Source organism: Saccopteryx leptura, chromosome 6, assembly GCF_036850995.1.
Source record: "Saccopteryx leptura isolate mSacLep1 chromosome 6, mSacLep1_pri_phased_curated, whole genome shotgun sequence".
Lineage (NCBI taxonomy): Eukaryota > Metazoa > Chordata > Mammalia > Chiroptera > Emballonuridae > Saccopteryx > Saccopteryx leptura.
The window spans coordinates 53,351,465-53,370,608 of record NC_089508.1 but is presented as its reverse complement, the minus strand read 5'-3'; the positions used below and the strand labels follow the sequence as shown (position 1 = coordinate 53,370,608).

The 19,144-nt window shown below is 38.1% G+C and overlaps 1 protein-coding gene and 1 pseudogene across 3 annotated transcripts in view; one reads left to right on the top strand and one right to left on the bottom strand.

Moving 5' to 3' along the window:
- DENND4A (DENN domain containing 4A) overlaps positions 1-19,144 on the bottom strand; it is a 128,083-nt gene that overhangs the window by 77,073 nt on the left and 31,866 nt on the right. For all 3 annotated transcript variants that reach the window (XM_066343722.1, XM_066343723.1, XM_066343724.1), the window contains exons 3-5: positions 11,286-11,618; positions 5,327-5,576; positions 1,086-1,155 (exon numbers count right to left, since the gene is read on the bottom strand). In XM_066343722.1, the coding sequence (XP_066199819.1) occupies positions 1,086-1,155; positions 5,327-5,576; positions 11,286-11,596 (631 nt within the window). In that variant the 5' untranslated portion in view covers positions 11,597-11,618. The remainder of the gene's footprint in view (positions 1-1,085; positions 1,156-5,326; positions 5,577-11,285; positions 11,619-19,144) is intronic.
- LOC136376163 (ADP-ribosylation factor-like protein 2-binding protein pseudogene) lies at positions 16,106-16,778 on the top strand (annotated as a pseudogene).

Sequence of the window (19,144 nt, the reverse complement as noted above, 5' to 3'; positions counted from 1 at the left end):
CTCACTTTCCCCCTTCCTTTCTCTTTTTCTCCCTTCCTCTCTTTCTCTCTCTCTTTCTCAAATCAATGAAAAAAATAAAATAAATAGTAATGAACTGCAGATCCTAAAAAATCAAAAGTAGAAGAAAAATAAAATTCTAGGACAATGATTTTAAAACTATGTTATTTAAAAAACTGAATCTGCTCTCTTGGAAGTAAGATCAGTATGTTTGATATTTTGAGGTTTCTGGCAAATAAAAATTTTATCTATGTATTATAAAATCACAAATTAGTTTATAATATTTCAAATTATTATGAAACAATTACATATGAGCTGTAGATTTGATTAAAATTTGATATAAATATTAAAGAAACATTAATTTAACCAGAAAATACTTTCTCACATTTTCTACTGATTTAAAAACTTAAAGAGAACTAATTTCTACTTATTATTTATTTATTTAAACCTAACATTAAAAAAACCCATCTTATTTTAATATTAACCTTTCATTAAGCATACAGTAAATGTGTGAATGAAAACAAAACAAGGCCCTGGTCGGTTGGCTAAGTGGTAGAGCATCGGCCTGGCATGCAGGAGTCCGGGGTTTGATTCCCGGCCAGGGCATACAGGAGAAGCGCCCATCTGCTTCTCCACCCCTCCCCCTCTCCTTCCTCTCTGTCTCTCTCTTCCCCTCCCGCAGCCAAGGCTCCACTGGAGCAAAGTTTGCCCGGGCGCTGAGGATGGCTCTGTGGCCTTTGCCTCAGGCGCTAGAATGGCTCTGATTGCGGCAGAGCGATGCCCCAAGATGGGCAGAGCATCGCCCCCTGGTGGGCATGCCAGGTGGATCCCGGTCAGGCGCATGCGGGAGTCTGTCTGACTGCCTCCCTGTTTCCAGATTTGGAAAAATACAAAAAAAACCCAAAAAAACAAAAAAACAAAAAACCCACAAACAAACAACAAAAAAAAACCAGACTCAAAAGACACGGGTTATAGTCCCAGTCCTGACACTAACATTGTAAGATGGGTTTTGTTTATTTTATTTAATAGTAAGTACTAGCTGCATAATACATTTATATATTAAGTACCCTATGAAAAATTATACTTACCAGCTTTGTAAGATATAGTGTTAGTCTTTGCCACCGATTTTTTATAACATAAGTATACTGCTGATCCCCACTAAATCAAAAAAGAAAATATCATTAATTTTAAAAGGTAGTAACTTTAATAAAATAAAGTCTCTTTGATCTTCCTAGTATATATTATCTAAGATTTAAAAGATTGCTCTCTGTTAGCTATATTCAGTTCACTACTATACTGTAGCACTTAAAACAGTGCCCATTATGTAGAAATGTTTAATAAATGTGTTGAATGAGACAGAACATATTTGTGTACATATGATAGAATACCTGCATAAACCAGTCCAGGAGGACAGATTCATAGAAATGAAGACAAATATATAGAGAAAATAAACATTAAGAAAATATTTTTAAATATTAAGAGACTACTATAATAAAAATCCACCTACTCACCATCAAGATTTAACAAATGTTAACAATTTACCATATTTGCTTCAGATATTTTAATTTATAGAGAAACAAAAATTATAGCTTTAGCTAAAGCCTCACCTTCCGCTCCTTTCTGTTCTCCAGAGTTAACTGCTAACCTAAAACCAGTACATTTCATTTAAATGCATTTAAAATTTGTCTACTATATAAATATATTTATCTATAAGTATGTATCATTGTTTTGTGCATTATAAATTTTACATAAATGATGATAAGATGAACATATGTTTTTATGGCTTACTTTTTTACTCATTAATATGTTTCTGAGAATTAGTGAAGCTGATCTAATGTCTTTTCTTTTTTTCAAAAAAAAGACTTTATTTATTAATTTTATGGGGGGTGGGGAGAAGCAAGAAGTATCAACTCATAGTTGCATCACTTTAGTTGTTCATTGCTTGACTGTCATATGTGCATTGACTGGGCAATCCCAAGGTTTTGAACTGATGACCTCAGTGTTCCAGGTCAATGCTCTGCCCATTGCACCATTACAGGCCAGGCTGATCTAATTTCTTCATCTGAACTACTGGACAGTATTCCATTAATTAATGAATCAGTTTATTTTACCCATTGCCCTACTGATGAACACTTATGGTTGTTTTTTTTTTCTTTTGGCTATGATGAGCAATGATGCAATATATTGACTCCTGATCTAGAAATTTTTCTTGCTTTCTTAACCATTTTTTCTGTGTCTCCAGGAGATAAATTGTTCAATTGTGCTTAGGATATTAAATTATGCTCATTGCTGTGTTAGAATTTTGTTTGTGTAAATGTTTTAGTATTTTTGTATCAAAAGAATGGAAGTATAAAAGTGAAGTGGATATTATGAATATGTAAAAGTCAAACTGGACTTTAATTTATCAGGTGAGTAAAATATTTATAAATAAAAAACTCTCTATTCTTTTTTTTTTTTTGTATTTTTCTGAAGCTGGAAACGGGGAGAGACAGACAGACTCCTGCATGTGCCCGACCGGGATCCACCCGGCACGCCCACCAGGGGCGATGCTCTGCCCACCAGGGGTGACGCTCTGCCCCTCCGGGGCGTCGCTCTGCCACGATCAGAGCCACTCCAGCGCCTGGGGCAGAGGCCAAGGAGCCATCCCCAAGCGCCCAGGCCATCTCTGCTCCAATGGAGCCTTGGCTGCGGGAGGGGAAGAGAGAGACAGAGAGGAAGGAGGGGGTGGGGGTGGAGAAGCAAATGGGCGCTTCTCCTATGTGCCCTGGCCGGGAATCGAACCCGGGTCCCCTGCACGCCAGGCCGACGCTCTACCGCTGAGCCAGCCAGCCAGGGCCAAAAAACTCTATTGAAAAGTTCCAACTCCAATTTCTAATAAGCCACATTTTGTGAGGACAAAAAACTTTCAATGATAATCTTTGTGATGATAAAAAGGGAACTATTTGTTTATTTGGATACAGTAGAAATCAAAAGGAATATTCTAAAATTAAAAATGAAAGCTCAGAGATACAGAAAAATTATGAGACTCTGGAGAAAAATAACCATAATATCAAAACTACAAGAGAGCTTTCTGAACATTTTTACGACAAGTTTCAGCAAAAAGAAAGTAGGAGGGACTATTGTTCTAAAAATACTTTAAAGGTTTAACTCATATAAATTATACTTACTGTGATTTACCATGTCAAAAACATACTTTCATATACTTTTATTTTCCCAGTAATTAGGTACATGATTTAATCACTTGCTTTATTAACAACAAGTCAAAAACTGAGAGAGAGTCCCAAATTTGCCAAGAGTTAGGGGTGTGATTCAAAACTCCCAGACTACAGATCCTTAACTACAACTTTTTGCAATTTGTACCATATGACCATTTTTAAGTTTTCTTCCAGCTCTAAAATATTATGATCCAATTCTAAATCAATCAAGGTCCAAATCATTTAAGCTTATAGTTCAAAGGGTTTTTTTTTTGTTTTTTTTTGTGACAGAGAGACAGAGAGAGGGACAGATAAGGACAGACAGTCAGGAAAGGAGAGAGATGAGAAGCAACAATTTTTTGCAGCTCCTTCGTTGTTCATTTATTGGTTTCTCATATGTGCCTTGACTGGGGGGCTACAGTAGAGCACAGTGACCCCTTGCTCATAGCTAGCGACCTTGGGCTCAAGCCAGCGACCTTGGGCTTTAAGCCAGTGACATTTGGGCTCAAGCCAGAGAACATGGGGTCATGTCTATGATCCCATGCTCAAGCCAGAAACCCCGTGCTCAAGCTGGTGAGCCCACACTCAAGCCAGATGAGCCCGTGCTCAAGCCAGTGACCTCAGGGTTTTGAACATGGGTCTTCTGCGTCCCAGTCTGACGTTCTATTCACTGTGCCACCACCTGATCAGGCTGGTTCCAAGTTTTAAAACTAATAATTCTTGAAAACTGTTTCTGTACATAAGCTTAATGGGCGGTGAAGAAGAAGAGGAGTTTTTGAGCCCAAAGCTGTAAATGTGGTACAAAAGTCATGAAGAAACTTGAGGAAAAATTCAAGCCACATTTTCTCATTGTCCATTAGATTATTTTTTCCCTCCTGCTTTAAAAACCTAGTAGACACACACATTTAGAAGTCATCCACAAAAAGCCTCAATTTATGTCATCAAGGGTGTGAGTTTAGGTGGTAAAGATAAACAGTTTGTAGACTAACCTTTGGAGCATTACACTATGTAGAGGCTGGACAGAGGGGAAAGAATCAGCAAAGTCAGAAAAGAATGATTGGTAAGGTAGGAGGTAAAAGAAAGAGAGAACATGGAAAAAGAACACATCTTCTCTTGCCACTACTGTTTCAAGAAGGAAGAAATGATTATGTCAAAACCTACTGAAAATAAGATAAAAACTGATCATTAGATTCAACAACAAAAGCAATCTTGGCGGAATGGGGGACAAAAGTGTAATTGAAAAGAGTTAAAGTGAGGAAGAGGACAGAATATAATCAACTCTTTTGAAATGCTTTATTATAAAGGAGAACAATGAAATGGGACAATAGGTGGAGAGGGATAAAGTAGTCAAGTTTTGTAAAGATGGGAGAAACATGGTTTGCATGCTGGAGGAAATAATCTGATAGAAAAATGGATGATTCACAAAGAAAGTAAGAATTGCTAAAGCTATGTTCTCAAATAGGTAAATACATGGGATCTAGTACACAAATGGAAGGAGGGGTTAACCTTGGCTAGTGTATTACTTTGGCGGTAAGGGGGAAATTTTAAGAAAAAGTTTTTTGTGCCTGGCCAGGTGGTGGCGCAGTGGACAGAGCATTGGCCAGGGACACAGAGGACCCAGCTTTGAAACCCTGAGGTCACCGGCTTGAGTGCGGGCCCATCCAGCTTGAGTGCTGAGTCGCTGGCTTGAGCATGGGATTATAGACATGACCACATGGTCACTGGCTTGAGCCCAAAGGTCACTCGCTTGAAGCCCAAGGTCACTGGCTTAAGCCCAAAGTTGCTGGCTTGAGCAAGGGGTCACTTGCTCTACTGTAGCCTCCCCACCCCAGTCAAGGCACATATGAGAAACCAATCAATGAACAACTAAGGTGCCACAATAAAGAACTGATGTTTCTCATCTCCCTGACTTCCTGTCTATCTGTCCCTATCTGTTCCTCTTGTAAAAAAAAAAAAAAAGCTTTTTGCATAACTCCTTTTGAAAGTACTAAAATAATTCTCTAAAAATATAATATCCAACATCTTTAAAGACATATTTTTAACTCAGTAATTGTGCTATAGTCTTTTCCAAACAAAGATTTTAAATTATGGTCTTTTCATCAGTGGCTAATTTTATCAGTACAAGAGTCACTTACCATACTGTTATTGAGATTCTTGTCGACTTTGCAGAATGTGTGTGGTGGACTTTCTCCTTTACTGGGTATAATAATACATATGTCTGTGACAGCCAACGTATTCTGAGTCATGTTTTCAGAGGCTCTTCGGTAAGTGATATAAATTTTCTGTGATGAGGTACTTCCACTAATATTTGCAGGGCGTCCATAGGGAGTACTCTGAATAATTTCACACCCCTGTTTTAATCTTTCTTTCCAGTCATATAAGACCCTAAAAAATAAATAGAATAAATAAATACACAAACATAAAGCACCCTCAAATATGAAAGGTAAGATTATCAGGTACCATAAACTGATCCTTAAATGCAGCAAAGATTCCAATCTTATTCTAAGTTTGAATTGCATAGTCCCATATAAAATTATAAGATAACCTGTTTTCCCTACCAAAAATTTAATAATATAAGAAAAATCAGATTAACCTTTGTGTTTGTTGACATAAACCATAGGATGGCAACAGTTAAGTGCAGTGGTACTTGTTTTAGCATTCTATTTAATGGATTTATTTATTCATTTTTGTCTCTAAAACGAAGCACATTTTTGTGAAAAAGTAAATTTGTATTGTGGCCAAAATTAAAATTTCACAAAAGGCTCCTACACCAGAAGATATATAATTTTTACTTGGACACTTTTACTTCCAATACTTCCCTCAGGTTTAAGAGATAATTTTAGGCTTTCAAAAGAAAAAATAACCTCAAAATTATGGGTAAAAGACAGGTTTGTATGTGTTTTTTTTTTCTTTCTTTGCTGTGGTAATAGCATAGGGTTTTCATAAAGGGTAGGCCATCCTTAAGTCTTCTAAATTCTATACTTAAAGTACTTGGGGACATTAAGAAAATGTCATGTTTGAATAATATAGTTTATTCTTTCACATAATTCACTGATTTGACTTTAAAGCTAAGTCTTTGAAATGATTAAAGATAATTTAAAGTCCTACTATATAAAGTGTTTTAGCTATAGATATTGTTGTAACAGGCAATGTCTTCAATGTCAATCACTATTCTCTTTTATAAAATCCCATTATACAAAGAAAATTTAGCACTAGAAACTGGTCAAATTATTTCTAATATAATTTTCAATTTCCCTTTTTATCCTGATTGTCAACACACAAAAATATTTTCTCAACATTTTTAAAATTTAGAGCTAAATTGGGTGGTTAATCATAGCAACTATGTATATTTTATTGTTGGCTTAATTCTTCTACCTCCTTTTGATCTTGCTTTTTTTTAATGTATTTTGTTCTTTTTTTTTTTAATCTAAAAAAAAGACATTGTAACAGAGAGAAATTAGACACATCTGAATTCAAATTCCTACCACTAGTTACAAGCTATATCACCTTAGGGCAGTTACTTAATCTCTGAGCATTATACTACTCAGCTATAAAATTTAAAAAACCTAACTCATATGATCTTGAAAAAATTAGATGAGAGTGTAAGTAAGGTCTCCAAAATAGTGCCTGCCGTATCGATGCTCATTGAAAACAAGAAAAATAGAACACAGGCAAACAAACCATCATTTATTACCTCAAATTCTTAAAAGATAATGGAATGTAAATACATACAATACATAATATACCTTTTATTTAATCAGATATTATGCTGTTCATATTTTGAATTACTATTTTTGATTTTTATACTGTTAGATAACTTTTCTTGTCTAAACAGTGAGCTTTTAAGGCTATAAGATAAATATATAGAAATTGGTTGCATTTTTATAAACCAATAATGAACTATCAGAAAGGGAAACTAAGAAAACAATCGCATTTACAAGTGCATCAAAAAAAAAAAAATTAAAATACCTAGGAATAAATTTAACTAAGGGGTAAAAGACTTGTACTCAGAAAATTATAATACACTGAAGAAAGAAACTGAAGAAGATACAAATAAATGGAAGGATATACTGTACTCATGCATAGGAAGAATTAACATAATTAAAATGTTCATTCTACCCAAAGCAATCTATAGATTCAACACAACTCTGATCAAAATACCAATGGTATGATATATTTCACAGAACTAGAAAAAATATTCAAAAAATTTATATGGGCCCTGGCCGGTTGGCTCAGCGGTAGAGCGTCAGCCCAGTGTGTGGAAGTTCTGGGTTTGATTCCCAGCCAGGGCACACAGGAGAAATGCCCATCTGCTTCTCCACCCTTTCCCCTCTCCTTCTTCTTTCTCTTTTCCCCTCTCTCAGCCAAGGTTCCATTGGAGCAAAGTTGGCACGGGTGCTGAGGATGGCTCTGTGGCCTCCGTCTCAGGCGCTAGAATGGCTCAGGCATTAGCAGAGCGATGGCCTACATGGGCAGAGCATCACCCCCTGGTGGGCATGCTAGGTGGATCCTGGTCAGGTGCATGTAGGAGTCTGTCTCACTGCCTCCCTGCTTCTAACTTTGGAGGAGAAAAAAAATTTATATGGAACTACAAAAGACCCCAAAATAGCCACAGCAATCTTGAGAAAGAAGAACATTGGAGGTACCATGCTACTTGATATCAAACTATACTACAAGGCTATAGTAATCAAATGGTATGGTACTGGCATAAAAACAGACATATAGACCACTGGAACAGAATAGAGAGCCCAGAAATAAACCCATGCCTATATGGTCAGTTAATATTTGACAAAGAAGGCAAGAACATACAATGGGGTAAAGACAGTCTATTCAATAAACGCCGTTGGGAAAATTGGACAGATACATGTAAAAAAAAATGAAATCAGACCACCTTCTTACACCATATACAAGAATAAATTCAAAATGAATTAAAGTTATTTTTTTTCCTTAAGTGAGAAGCGGGGAGGCAGAGAGACAGACTCCTGCATGCACCTCAACTGGAATCCACCCAGCAAGCCCCCTACTGGGCGAAGCTCTGCCCATCTGGGGCCGTTGCTCCATTGCTCCATTGCTCGACAACCGAGCTATTTATTTTAGTGCCTGAGCCGAGGCCATGGAGCTATCCTCAGTGCCTAGGGCCAACTAAGTGAAATTAGTCTGGCAGAGAAATACAAATATATAATTTTATTTATATGTGGAATCTAAAGAACAATATAAAGGAACAAACAGAATAGAAACAGATTCACAGCTATAGAGAATAGACTGACGGTTGCCAGAGGGGAAGGAGGGTTGAGGGACTGGGTGAAAAACGTCAAGGGATTGAGAAGTACAGATTAGCAACTACAAAATAGTCACAGGGATGTAAAGTACAGCATAGGAAATACAGCCAATAATATTGTAATAACTGTGTATAGTGCCAGATGGGTACTGGAAATATCAGGGGGAACACTTTGTAAAGTATTTATATATGATTGTGGGGTTTTTTGTTTTTGTTTTTCCAGAGACAGAGTCATAGAGAGGGACAGATAGGAACAGAGAGAGATGAGAAGCATCAATCATTAGTTTTTCGTTGCGACACCTTAGTTGTTCATTGATTGCTTTCTCATATGTGCCTTGACCGTGGGCCTTCAGCAGACCGAGTAACCCCTTGCCCAAGCCAGCGACCTTGGGTCCAAGCTGGTGAGCTTTGCTCAAACCAGATGAGCCCGTGCTGAAGCTGGCAACCTCGAGGTCTCGAACCTGGGTCCTCTGTATCCCAGTCCGATGCTTTATCCACTGTGCCACTGCCTGGTCAGGCTATGATTGTGTTAATGACTATGTTGATACCTGAAACTAATATAAAATAATACTGAATGTAAGCTGTAATTGAAAAAAATTAAAAATAATACAAATAAATAAACTGTAAGGTTTAAAGGCAAGAATGATGTCATATTCTTTAAAATGACAGCCATATAAGGGTAACTTTAAGAGTGGTTAATTTAGCCCTGGGCAGATAGCTCAGTTGATGAGAGTGTTGTCCTAGTATGCAAAGGTTGCTGGTTTGATTCCAGGTCAGGGCACATACAGAAACAAATCAATGTTTCTGTCTCTCTCTCCACCCACCCCTACTCTCTCTCTAAAGTCACTTACAAAAATAAAAAAGAGTAGCTAATTTATTCATTTTAATTAAAGTCTTTTCACATTGGAGAATCCTTCCTATGCTTAGAAAATTCCTCATCTCTGCTCTAGGGAACACCAATGCCCAAATTTTATCCACAAGCTAAAATTCTGATGATAGTAGTGTTAGGAGCAACTTACCTAATCTTTTGAAAACAAGATCTAAAAGCTGGCTTATTTTTCCAAGCCAATTACTAAATATGTAAACTCATATAACAATATAGTAGTTGTTTGGTAACCAATTTAAAATTATTGTAATTAACAGACAGAGACTGCCTGGCCTATGGTGGCACAGTACATAGAGCACCAACTTGGAACACGGACGTCATGGGTTTGAAACTCTGGGCTTGCCTGGTTAAGACATGTATGACAAGCAACCAATGAACAACTAAAGTGAAGCAACTACTTCTCATCCCTCCACCTCCTTTCTCTGTAAATAAAACTTTTTTTAAAAATGGATGAAAATTGATTTTTAAGGTAACTTTTTTATATCAACCATTACATGACTTATATCTCAATAAAGCTGTTATATTAAAAAGGAGCACAAAGTACAGTATAATATCCTAAGGAAAGTACTAATTTACCTCAAACACTTACCTTGTTTGATGCATAGACTTAAGCATCCATTTATAATGATAATTATAGTGGACACTTAAAAGCCATCCTTTTCTCATACTTTAAAAATAATTAAAATTTTTATGATCAGGATAATACATTAATATTTTGGTACTTTTATGTAAATGTTTTTCTAATTTTCTTCCCTATCTTTAGAATTAAAAAAAAATTCATTTTAGAGAGAGAGAAATTGAAGGGGGGAGGAGCAGGAAGCATCAACTCCTATATGTGCCTTGATCAGGCAAGCCCAGGGTTTTGAACCAGCAAACCTCAGCATTCCAGGTCAATGTTTTATCCCAGGCATGGCAACAGTTTTTGCCCCCGGGCCAGATTAGAAAGAAAACTTTTTTCACAGGCCAGACGAAATATTAAAATTAAAAAAATGTTAAATACAAAAATAATTTGTTTAAGTAAACAAAATTTTATTATGTAATTTGTTTATAAATAAATGTGAGTGAAAAAATTTTAATATACAATATTATTTTAATAAAATATAATTACATACTGTATAAATATCCAAACTGTATTGCAATTAATAATCAAAACAATATGTAATTAACAGAATGAGCTTGAAGGGGTTATATCGCAAGTAAAACAATTATTTCATTTTACAAACAGCCTGGACACGTTTTCAGTTATCAACTGCAGCTATTGTCTATGCTACAATGCCACTTGATTCAGCACACTTGACCACAAAAATAACGAATTGTTTGACCTTGGGTGCACACTGGCAAACTCCGCTTAATGTGGGTTTCACATTGCTGCTAAACGTCAAACAGTTCAAAAGTTGTACATCTTTATTATAATGGAATTTTTTTAATAAATGAAGTATTGTGAATCCATCTGACTAATTATTGGAAGTTAACCCTAGGTTAGTCACACGCAGAATTCTTTTCTGTGTATCACTATCTTCTTAAATATTTCGATTTCCAATAATCAAAGACGCTTCCACTTCTGAGTAGCTGAGATTTTAAAATAGTGGAGAATATTAAAAATTTAATCGCGGGCTGCATAAACTCATTACGTGGTGTGGGCTCTATGTTAGCCATGCCTTCTTTGCCCACTACACCACCACAGGTCAGAACTCTTCCCTACCTTTAACAGAAACTCAGACATGATGCAAGTGCTGGGAACCTGTAGGACAAAGGGACACTGAAAACATACAATGAACACAGTGACAGAATACCGGATTCTGGATCTAGACATGTCTATTTTTTCTAAAGCTGCCATACATCTATTAATGAAAAAAACGTGGTTAACTTCAAAATCTTCAAGGCATATTATTTGGATCCATAATAATAATATTTCTTAAAAAAGACTTACCCCAGATCTGTAAGTGGAGGCTTATCTCTTCCTCTTCTGTAGCAAAGGTAAATCTGTGGCCCCACCAAACTTCCATTATTGAGGTCAGCTGACAATCCAGTTGGGGTAACATCAATACACGTATAATCCCGTGGCACTTCCTCCCCAACAGATTTAATAATAACTGAAACATCCGTGATAGGTTCTTTGGGTTTAGCTACTTTATGACAGGCATCATTGAAGTGAATTTCTTCTTCAAGAGGCTTTGAAACATCAGTTAATCCTGCTACAACAAAGTAGTCAGCAACACGAGGCCCCTTATCTTCAATCATCTTCCATTACAGAAGGTTACATCTAAAAGGAAAAGGAAAAGACTAACAGTTTCCTATAATAAGCCAAATAAATATAAGTGGTTTGTGCACAAAAAGAAACTACAAAAAGAGCACTACCTCATTGATTAATACACTAGTATAATTTCACTTTCATACATAAAAAGTATGTCTCTTAAAAAATAAGAATATATTTAGCATTATTTATGATTATAAAAGTAATGTAAGAATTTCTATTTTTGGCAATATGGATGTTTAACTCCCCATATTCCTTTTTCCTTTTGTGTGTGTGTGTGTGTGTGTGTGTGTGTGTGTGTGTGAGAGAGAGAGAGAGATAGAGAGATAGTCAGAGACAGAGAGAAAGACAGAGAGAGGGACAGATATAGAGAGGAAGGGAGAGAGATGAGAAGCATCGATTCTTCTTTGCAGCACCTTAGTTGTTCATTGATTGCTTTCTCATATGTACCTTGACTAGGGGGCTCCAGCAGAGCAAGTGACTCTTTGCTCAAGCCAGCAAACTTGGGCTTCAAGTTAGTAACCTTTGGGCTGAAGCCAGCGACCATGGGGTCATGTCTATGATCCCACACTGAAGCCAGAGATCCTGTGCTCAAGATGGTTGCGCTCAAGCCAGCGACCTTGGGGTTTTGAACCTGGGTCCTCCACATCCCAGTCTACGCTCTATCCACTACACCACTGCCTGGTCAGGACCCCTCCCCTTTCCTTTTAAATGCATAGGTTAATATGTAAAAATGTAAGGAAAATCCCTACAGCCTATAACAGTATGGAAAACAAAGGCTAAAATGCAGTATATATAGCTGATACTGGAAAGGGGAAGTTTGCTGACCTGCTCAGTAATCAAGGGGTATGTGTTTTAAAAGTTAACACAGAGACAGGGGACAAGGCCCTGGGATCACATAAGCTAGGGGATTGGAACTGAGACTCTGTATAAAGTCAAGAGCCTCAAAGGACTACAGCCCCACTTAAAGAGTGGATTTTAAAAATCCATCAACTGGTACATAACAAAATTTGCCTCAATCTGAGCCCTATTTTGGAGGTACAAAGCCTTCTCTTGGATATGGGGTCTGACCGTAAGCCATGGTCCCAGGAAGCTCCAAACTGAGGTATTAACAATGACTGTGTTCCCAGGCTAGTGATACGGGTACCTGGGAAAGCAAATGCGAAACAGTTCTAGAGGGTACACCCTCAACCCAAGTTATCCGCAGATACAGCCCAACTGAATCTGACCACCTATTCTATAACCACAGAAACAAAGAAAAATCCACTCTGATTGAGTCTCAGCAGATACAACAAACAGAACTTCAAATCATAAAAATAAGGCAGAGATTATAACAGGAATGCAAGCTTATAACAAATTCAAAGAAAAAATACACAAAAAATCCACCACGCATTTGCAAACACTTTAATAGCAAAATTTCCTTCAGTTGTTTAGTATTACTGAAATCTTATTTGTTTTCTTTAATTAGGAGATTTCCCCTCCATAGTACTGTCATTACTTACATAACAGTTATAGAAAAAAAAGTTTGCCTGACCAGGCGGTGGCACAGTGGATGGAGTGTCGGACTGGGATGCTGAGGACCCAGGTTTGAGACCCCGACGTTGCCAACTTGAGCACAGGCTCATCTGGCTTGAGCAAAAAGCTCGCCAGCTTGGACCCAAGGTCGCTGGCTCGAGCAAGGGGTTGCTCAGTCTGCTGTGGCCCCACGGTCAGGGAACATATGAGAAAGCAATCGATGAACAACTAAGGTGTCGCAATGAAAAACTGATGATTAATGCTTCTCATCTCTCTCTGTTCCTGTCTGTCTGTCCCTATCTATCCCTCTCTCTGACTCTCTCTCTGTCCCTGTAAAAAAAAAAAAAAAGTTTAATCTAAAACAAAAATGTCATAAAATGTGTCTCATGTTAGCCTTACAATAGTTCCAATGAATGCAAAGAAAGGATTCTGTGGACAAATAAATTAGGTATATATACTAAATGCCTCTTTTGTATACTTACAATGTGTAAAAATACAAAAGCCTCAGCAGTTGTTGATAAAGGTACCTGATTAACTTTATTTAACCCAGAATTCCCCAAGTCTATTTGAACAATGAACCCTATTTTCCTACTTAAAAATTAGAAAGAAATCCTCAGAACATGCTTTAGAAAATGCTAGTTTAAAGTAAACAACTGTCGACCTGGAATCCTGAGGTCGCTGGTTTGAAATCCTGGGCTTGCCTGGTCAAGGCACATATGACAGTTGATATTTCCTGCTTCTCCCTCTTCTCTCTCTCTCTTTCTCTCTCTCTCTCTCCCCTCTCTAAAATGAATTTAAAAAAATAAGCAACTGGCCCTGGCCGGTTGGCTCAGCAGTAGAGCGTTGGCTTGGTGTATGGATGTCCCGGGTTCATTCGATTCCTGGCTAGGGCACATAGAAGATGCGCCCATCTGCTTCTCCACCCTCCGCCTCTATTTCCTCTCTGTCTCTCTTCTCCTCTCGCAGCCAAGGTTCCATTGGAGCAAAGTAGGCCTGGGCCCTGAGGATGGCTCTGTGGCCTCCACCTCAGGTGCCAGAATGCCTCCCATTGCAATGCCAGATAGGTAGAGCATCGCCCCTTGGTGGGCATACCGGGTGGATCTGGTCGGGCGCATGCAAGGAGTCTGTCTGCCTCCCTGCTTCTCACTTCAGAAAAATACAAAATAATAAATAAATAAATAATAAAAAAATAAACAACCTTCTTATACAGACTATAAAATATCTGAGGGCAAAGAAATTTTTATGCAGCACACTTGTTTATAATAATCACATTTATCATAATCCCAAAACTCATTTAACTTTCTATAATATATTCCTAATATCATGAGTTTTCAGAATTTCTGCCACATTTCTTGGAATCTGTACTCGATGCTCAAATATACTCTATAAATATTCTCCCTATATGATTAGGAAACAAGCCTAAAGAAGGACCAAATGTTCCTCCCTGCTTTACTTAGATATATATGCCTCCTATATAGCAATTCCCTTACACATATAATTTTTGCACAAGATAATGGGCTTAAACTTTTCAGAAACACTTTCTAGATTGAAAGTAAAGAAGTAATAACCTGTTATTCTGAGAAAACTCTTTTAAACTTTGAATAGTCACTCTTAGCTGACTGACTCTTACAGGTGTTCCACAAAAACATGCTGTGTTACCAAGTTAACCATCAATTCATTTTCAAATATATAGTAGAAAAACAGAAGCACTTTTGTATTTAACTTTTTTTGTTCATATCATTAAAGAGTCTTTGAAATAATCTTTGATGGCTGCATAGTATTTTATTTTATGGACATAACATTATTGATCTATTTCCTTATTGTTGATAATTTATTACTTCTACTTTTTAAATGTTTTTTAAATGCTGTAATAAATAACCTTCAACATAAGCCGCTGGCTATAACTCTTATTTATTCAGAATAAATTTAATGAAATTGAATTACTAGGTCCAAAGTTACATAACCAGACTCTTTTAAGTGTTTATGTGCTTTTATGTGTCCATGAATTTTAAATTATAAGCTTTTGATAGACACTAGTCTTAAAAAATACCTTGGTAGAACACTTTCCTCTCTTTATAATGAAAAAATTGAATTTTTTTCCTTTTCCTATACTCTAACTTCATGTTATTTAAACTAAAGCATATATTAGTTATATGTCTTACTATGAAGAAGGGAAAGAGAATGGAAATATAATAGTATTATCATGAAAACATATATACATATTTAACAAGGTCTTTGAAAACTACTGTTTTAGCAACTGAAATAAATTGCTAATATATGAATAAGCAAATATTTAGGAGAAATTTGTATGAAAATTTTATTTGTGTTAGATCTTCCTAGTTCACAATTTTTTTTTATTTTTTTTTTACAGAGACAGGGAGAGGGATAGACAGGGCCAGACAGACAGGAATGGAGAGAGAGAGATGAGAAGCATCAATCATTAGTTTTTCGTTGAGTGTTGCAACACCTTAGTTGTTCATTGATTGCTTTCTCATATGTGCCTTCACTGCGGTCCTTCAGCAGACCATGTAACCCCTTGCTCGAGCCAGCGACCTTGGGTCCAAGCTGGTGAGCTTTGCTCAAACCAGATGAGCCCGTGAGCAAGCTGGCAACCTTGGGGTCTCAAACCTGGGTCTTCCGCATCCTGGTCCGATGCTCTATCCACTGCGCCACCGCCTGGTCAGGCCTAGTTCACAAATTTTAATAATTTGTTTTCATTCACAATTAAATATAGTAAATAGGGAACCCCGGGGTCGGTTAAAATCAGGCCCCCTCGGCTGCTGCAATGGCTCAGACGGAGGCCCCACCGGCTCATGGCTAGGCTGTGACCCGGCCGGCCTCGGCAGCATAGCCTCCCGGTGCCAGTTGGGCTCTGCGGAGCCAAAAGGAGATTGGGCCCGGGCCCGGGCCCGGGCGTGGACAAAGTAGGAGGCTAACCAGCCGGCTCGCCCACGCGGGGTGGATGCGGCAGCGACAGCGCGATGGACACCATAGAAGAAGAGAGCTTCGCGCTGTCTTCCTCTTCCGCCTCTGATGCAGAATTTGATGCCATGGTTGGATATTTAGAAGACATTATCATGGATGACGAGTTCCAGTTGTTTCAGAGAAATTTAATGGACAAGTACTACCGGGAGTTTGAAGACACGGAAGAGAATAAACTCACCTACACGCCTATTTTTAATGAATATATCTCTTTGGTAGAAAGGTACATTGAAGAACAGCTGCTGGAGTGGATCCCCGGGTTTAGCACGGCGGCCTTCACGACAACTTTACAGCATCATAAAGACGAGGTGGCTGGTGACATATTCGACATGCTGCTCACATTCACCGACTTTCTGGCTTTTAAGGAAATGTTTTTGGATTACAGAGCAGAAAAAGAAGGCCGGGGACCGGACTTAAGCAGTGGTTTAGAGGTGACTTCATTGTGCAGGTCACCCTCTCTGCCAGCTTCCCAGAACAGCCTGCAGCACTAGGCCCAGCCCGGCAATGAGAGTCCAGACTGCAGCAGCCCCGTGTGCTGGGAGAGGCTTCAGCTGCTGACGGAAGAAGAGATCTTGGAGAGCGGTTCTGTTCTGCAACTCTTCAACATCAGGTATTGATGTGTCAAAAAACAACCATGTGACCCTCCTGGGACCTGTTTCTTTGGAAACACCCTGTGTTGGCCTAGTACCTACCCCTCCCTCAGTGGACATTTCTCTCAGGGGCTCAAGTCTGGCCCCTAGGGAGCAATCCCACACCCAGCACCTCAAGGGGGCCCCTCTCCAGCACGTGTTGGTATGTCAGCACAAGTTTCATCCCTAGTTTTTCCTGTTTGGGAGTGTGGGTCTAGGGCTTTACTCAAGCCAGCTCCCTATCTTGAAATTTCCAGAGCTCCTGTTGTCATAGCATGTCTTGGCTGCAGGATTCAACTGAGAGAGATGTTCTTGGACTTAAAAGCTACATGTTAAAGTCAGTTTTCCTAGTCTTACATTTGTAGTCCCTGTGTCACTATGTCTTCTGGTCCGGATGTAATCCCACTGTTTCTAGAACTCTCTTTTAAGTATTTTTGAAAAGCTACTTTTATAGATGAATACTCAGGCTAACTTAGTGGATGTAACCTGGAACTTCCACAATTACCCACTTCAAGATCAAAGTATTATATGCTGTGTGCTTTTTAGCTGTTCATGCCATGAGAGCAGAAATGCTTCCTGTGTTGGCGTCCCTTTAACTGGGCACGGGTGAGCGTGCGCTTATGCTGGAAGTAGACTAGGTGTATCTTTTTCTCCTTTCCTTATAGCATGTTAGGTGTTTGTGCAGATTTGCTTGAACTTTTTCTGTGTGAACCAGTTCATTAGGTTTTCTGTCGGGGTAGATGGTCCGCAGAATCTTCCTACCAAGACCGTGTTCCTCCACTGGTCCAGCTCAGCACAAGTAGTAGCAGCGAACGGCTTGCCTGCTTATCTGTGTGCTTTGACGTAGTGCATTGCCTTAGCACTGGTTCAATAGAACATGACTGACCGGAAAGCATGGGTGTCACGTCTCTAGAAAGAGAAAATAGCTCAGGTCCTCGTATGTATCTTAGATTTTTTTTTTTTAAGTAAAAATAAGACTCTGTACTGACTTTTCACTTGGCTGTTGTGCTTTTAACGGATTAGCTGTAGGCTATGTGTTTTCTGTACTGATGTGGCGCTTATTAAATACTTGTGTACTGTGAGTAAAATTTAAGGTGTTTAACAAAATTTTTTTAAATAAATAAATATAGTAAATAACTAATAAAAAGGAATTAGTTTTTGTTCTTCATCAAGACATATAAGAACTAATTTTAAAGTGGTAATAAAATCCTCTTACTTTATTAACAGAAAAGTAAATTATGTATCACTCTAGTTCATTTGCCTTGTTATTTTTGTTTTCCATTTATTAATTTAGGGGCAGAGAGTAGTTAGAAAGGTAGACAAAATATTTGTTTAAATTTATTTATTGATTTTCAAGAAAGAGGACAGAGAAGAGGGGGATGGAGGGAGGGAAAAAGAGGGAGGAAAGGAGGGAGAGGGAGGGAGGTAGGGAAGAGGAGAGGGAGGTATTATATTACATCTGTTCAACATAACGCAGATAACTTAAGGAATTACCTCATAAAAATGTTTATAGACATCATCTTAAAATTTCAGATACCTGCTTAGCTAATATTTCACTTCAAATTACATCTATTTTCTTTGAGAATAGCAAGCAAGAAGGGTGTGCTCTTTATTCCTTAAAGCAGGGGTCTCAAACTCAACTCAGCATGTGGGCTGCAGAGCAAGATCACAGCCATTCCGCGGGCCGCACTAGGTCTACAAAAGGCAACTGTTACGCAACACTTTTCAGTGTCACAAAATGACCAGAAACTGTAGTTCATGGATTAGTCTGTGGGCCGCAAAAAATTGTTCGGCGGGCCGCATGCGGCCCGCGGGCCGCGAGTTTGAGACCTCTGCCTTAAAGGTTCATGAGAACTAAACTAAAAATCATTATAGCCTGGTCTGTGGTGGCAGAGTGGATGGAGTGTGGACCTGTAACACTGAGGTCGTCAGTCAAGGCACATATGATAAGCAAGCAATGAACAACTAAAGTGAAACAACTATGAGTTGACACTTGTTGTCCCATCCGTCTGTAAAATCAATAAATAAAATTTTATAAAAAATAAAAAAAAGAAATCATTAGAGGACAGTTCTTACCCATTTAGCAACTAATAGAGACTTGTTTTTCTCCCTTTCAGTCTCTGCCCAATCAAGTCAGATACTTTTTTATTTTTTCTATAGCTCCATTAGGTCAGAGTAATTAAGCAATTGCTACTTAGGCTAACCCTAAGGACAAGAAAAGGCAAGAGTGGAAATCAAAGGTAACATTTTAACAATATATGAAAAACAAAAAATCTGAACCTAAAACTTTTACCAAAGTATAAACTATTACTGAAATGGTAAAATGAGCAGACAGACCTGATAAATAATCACAAATTTAAGATATATATAAAAATGGTCAATAACCAACTCTACTGCTCTTCCTTCCAA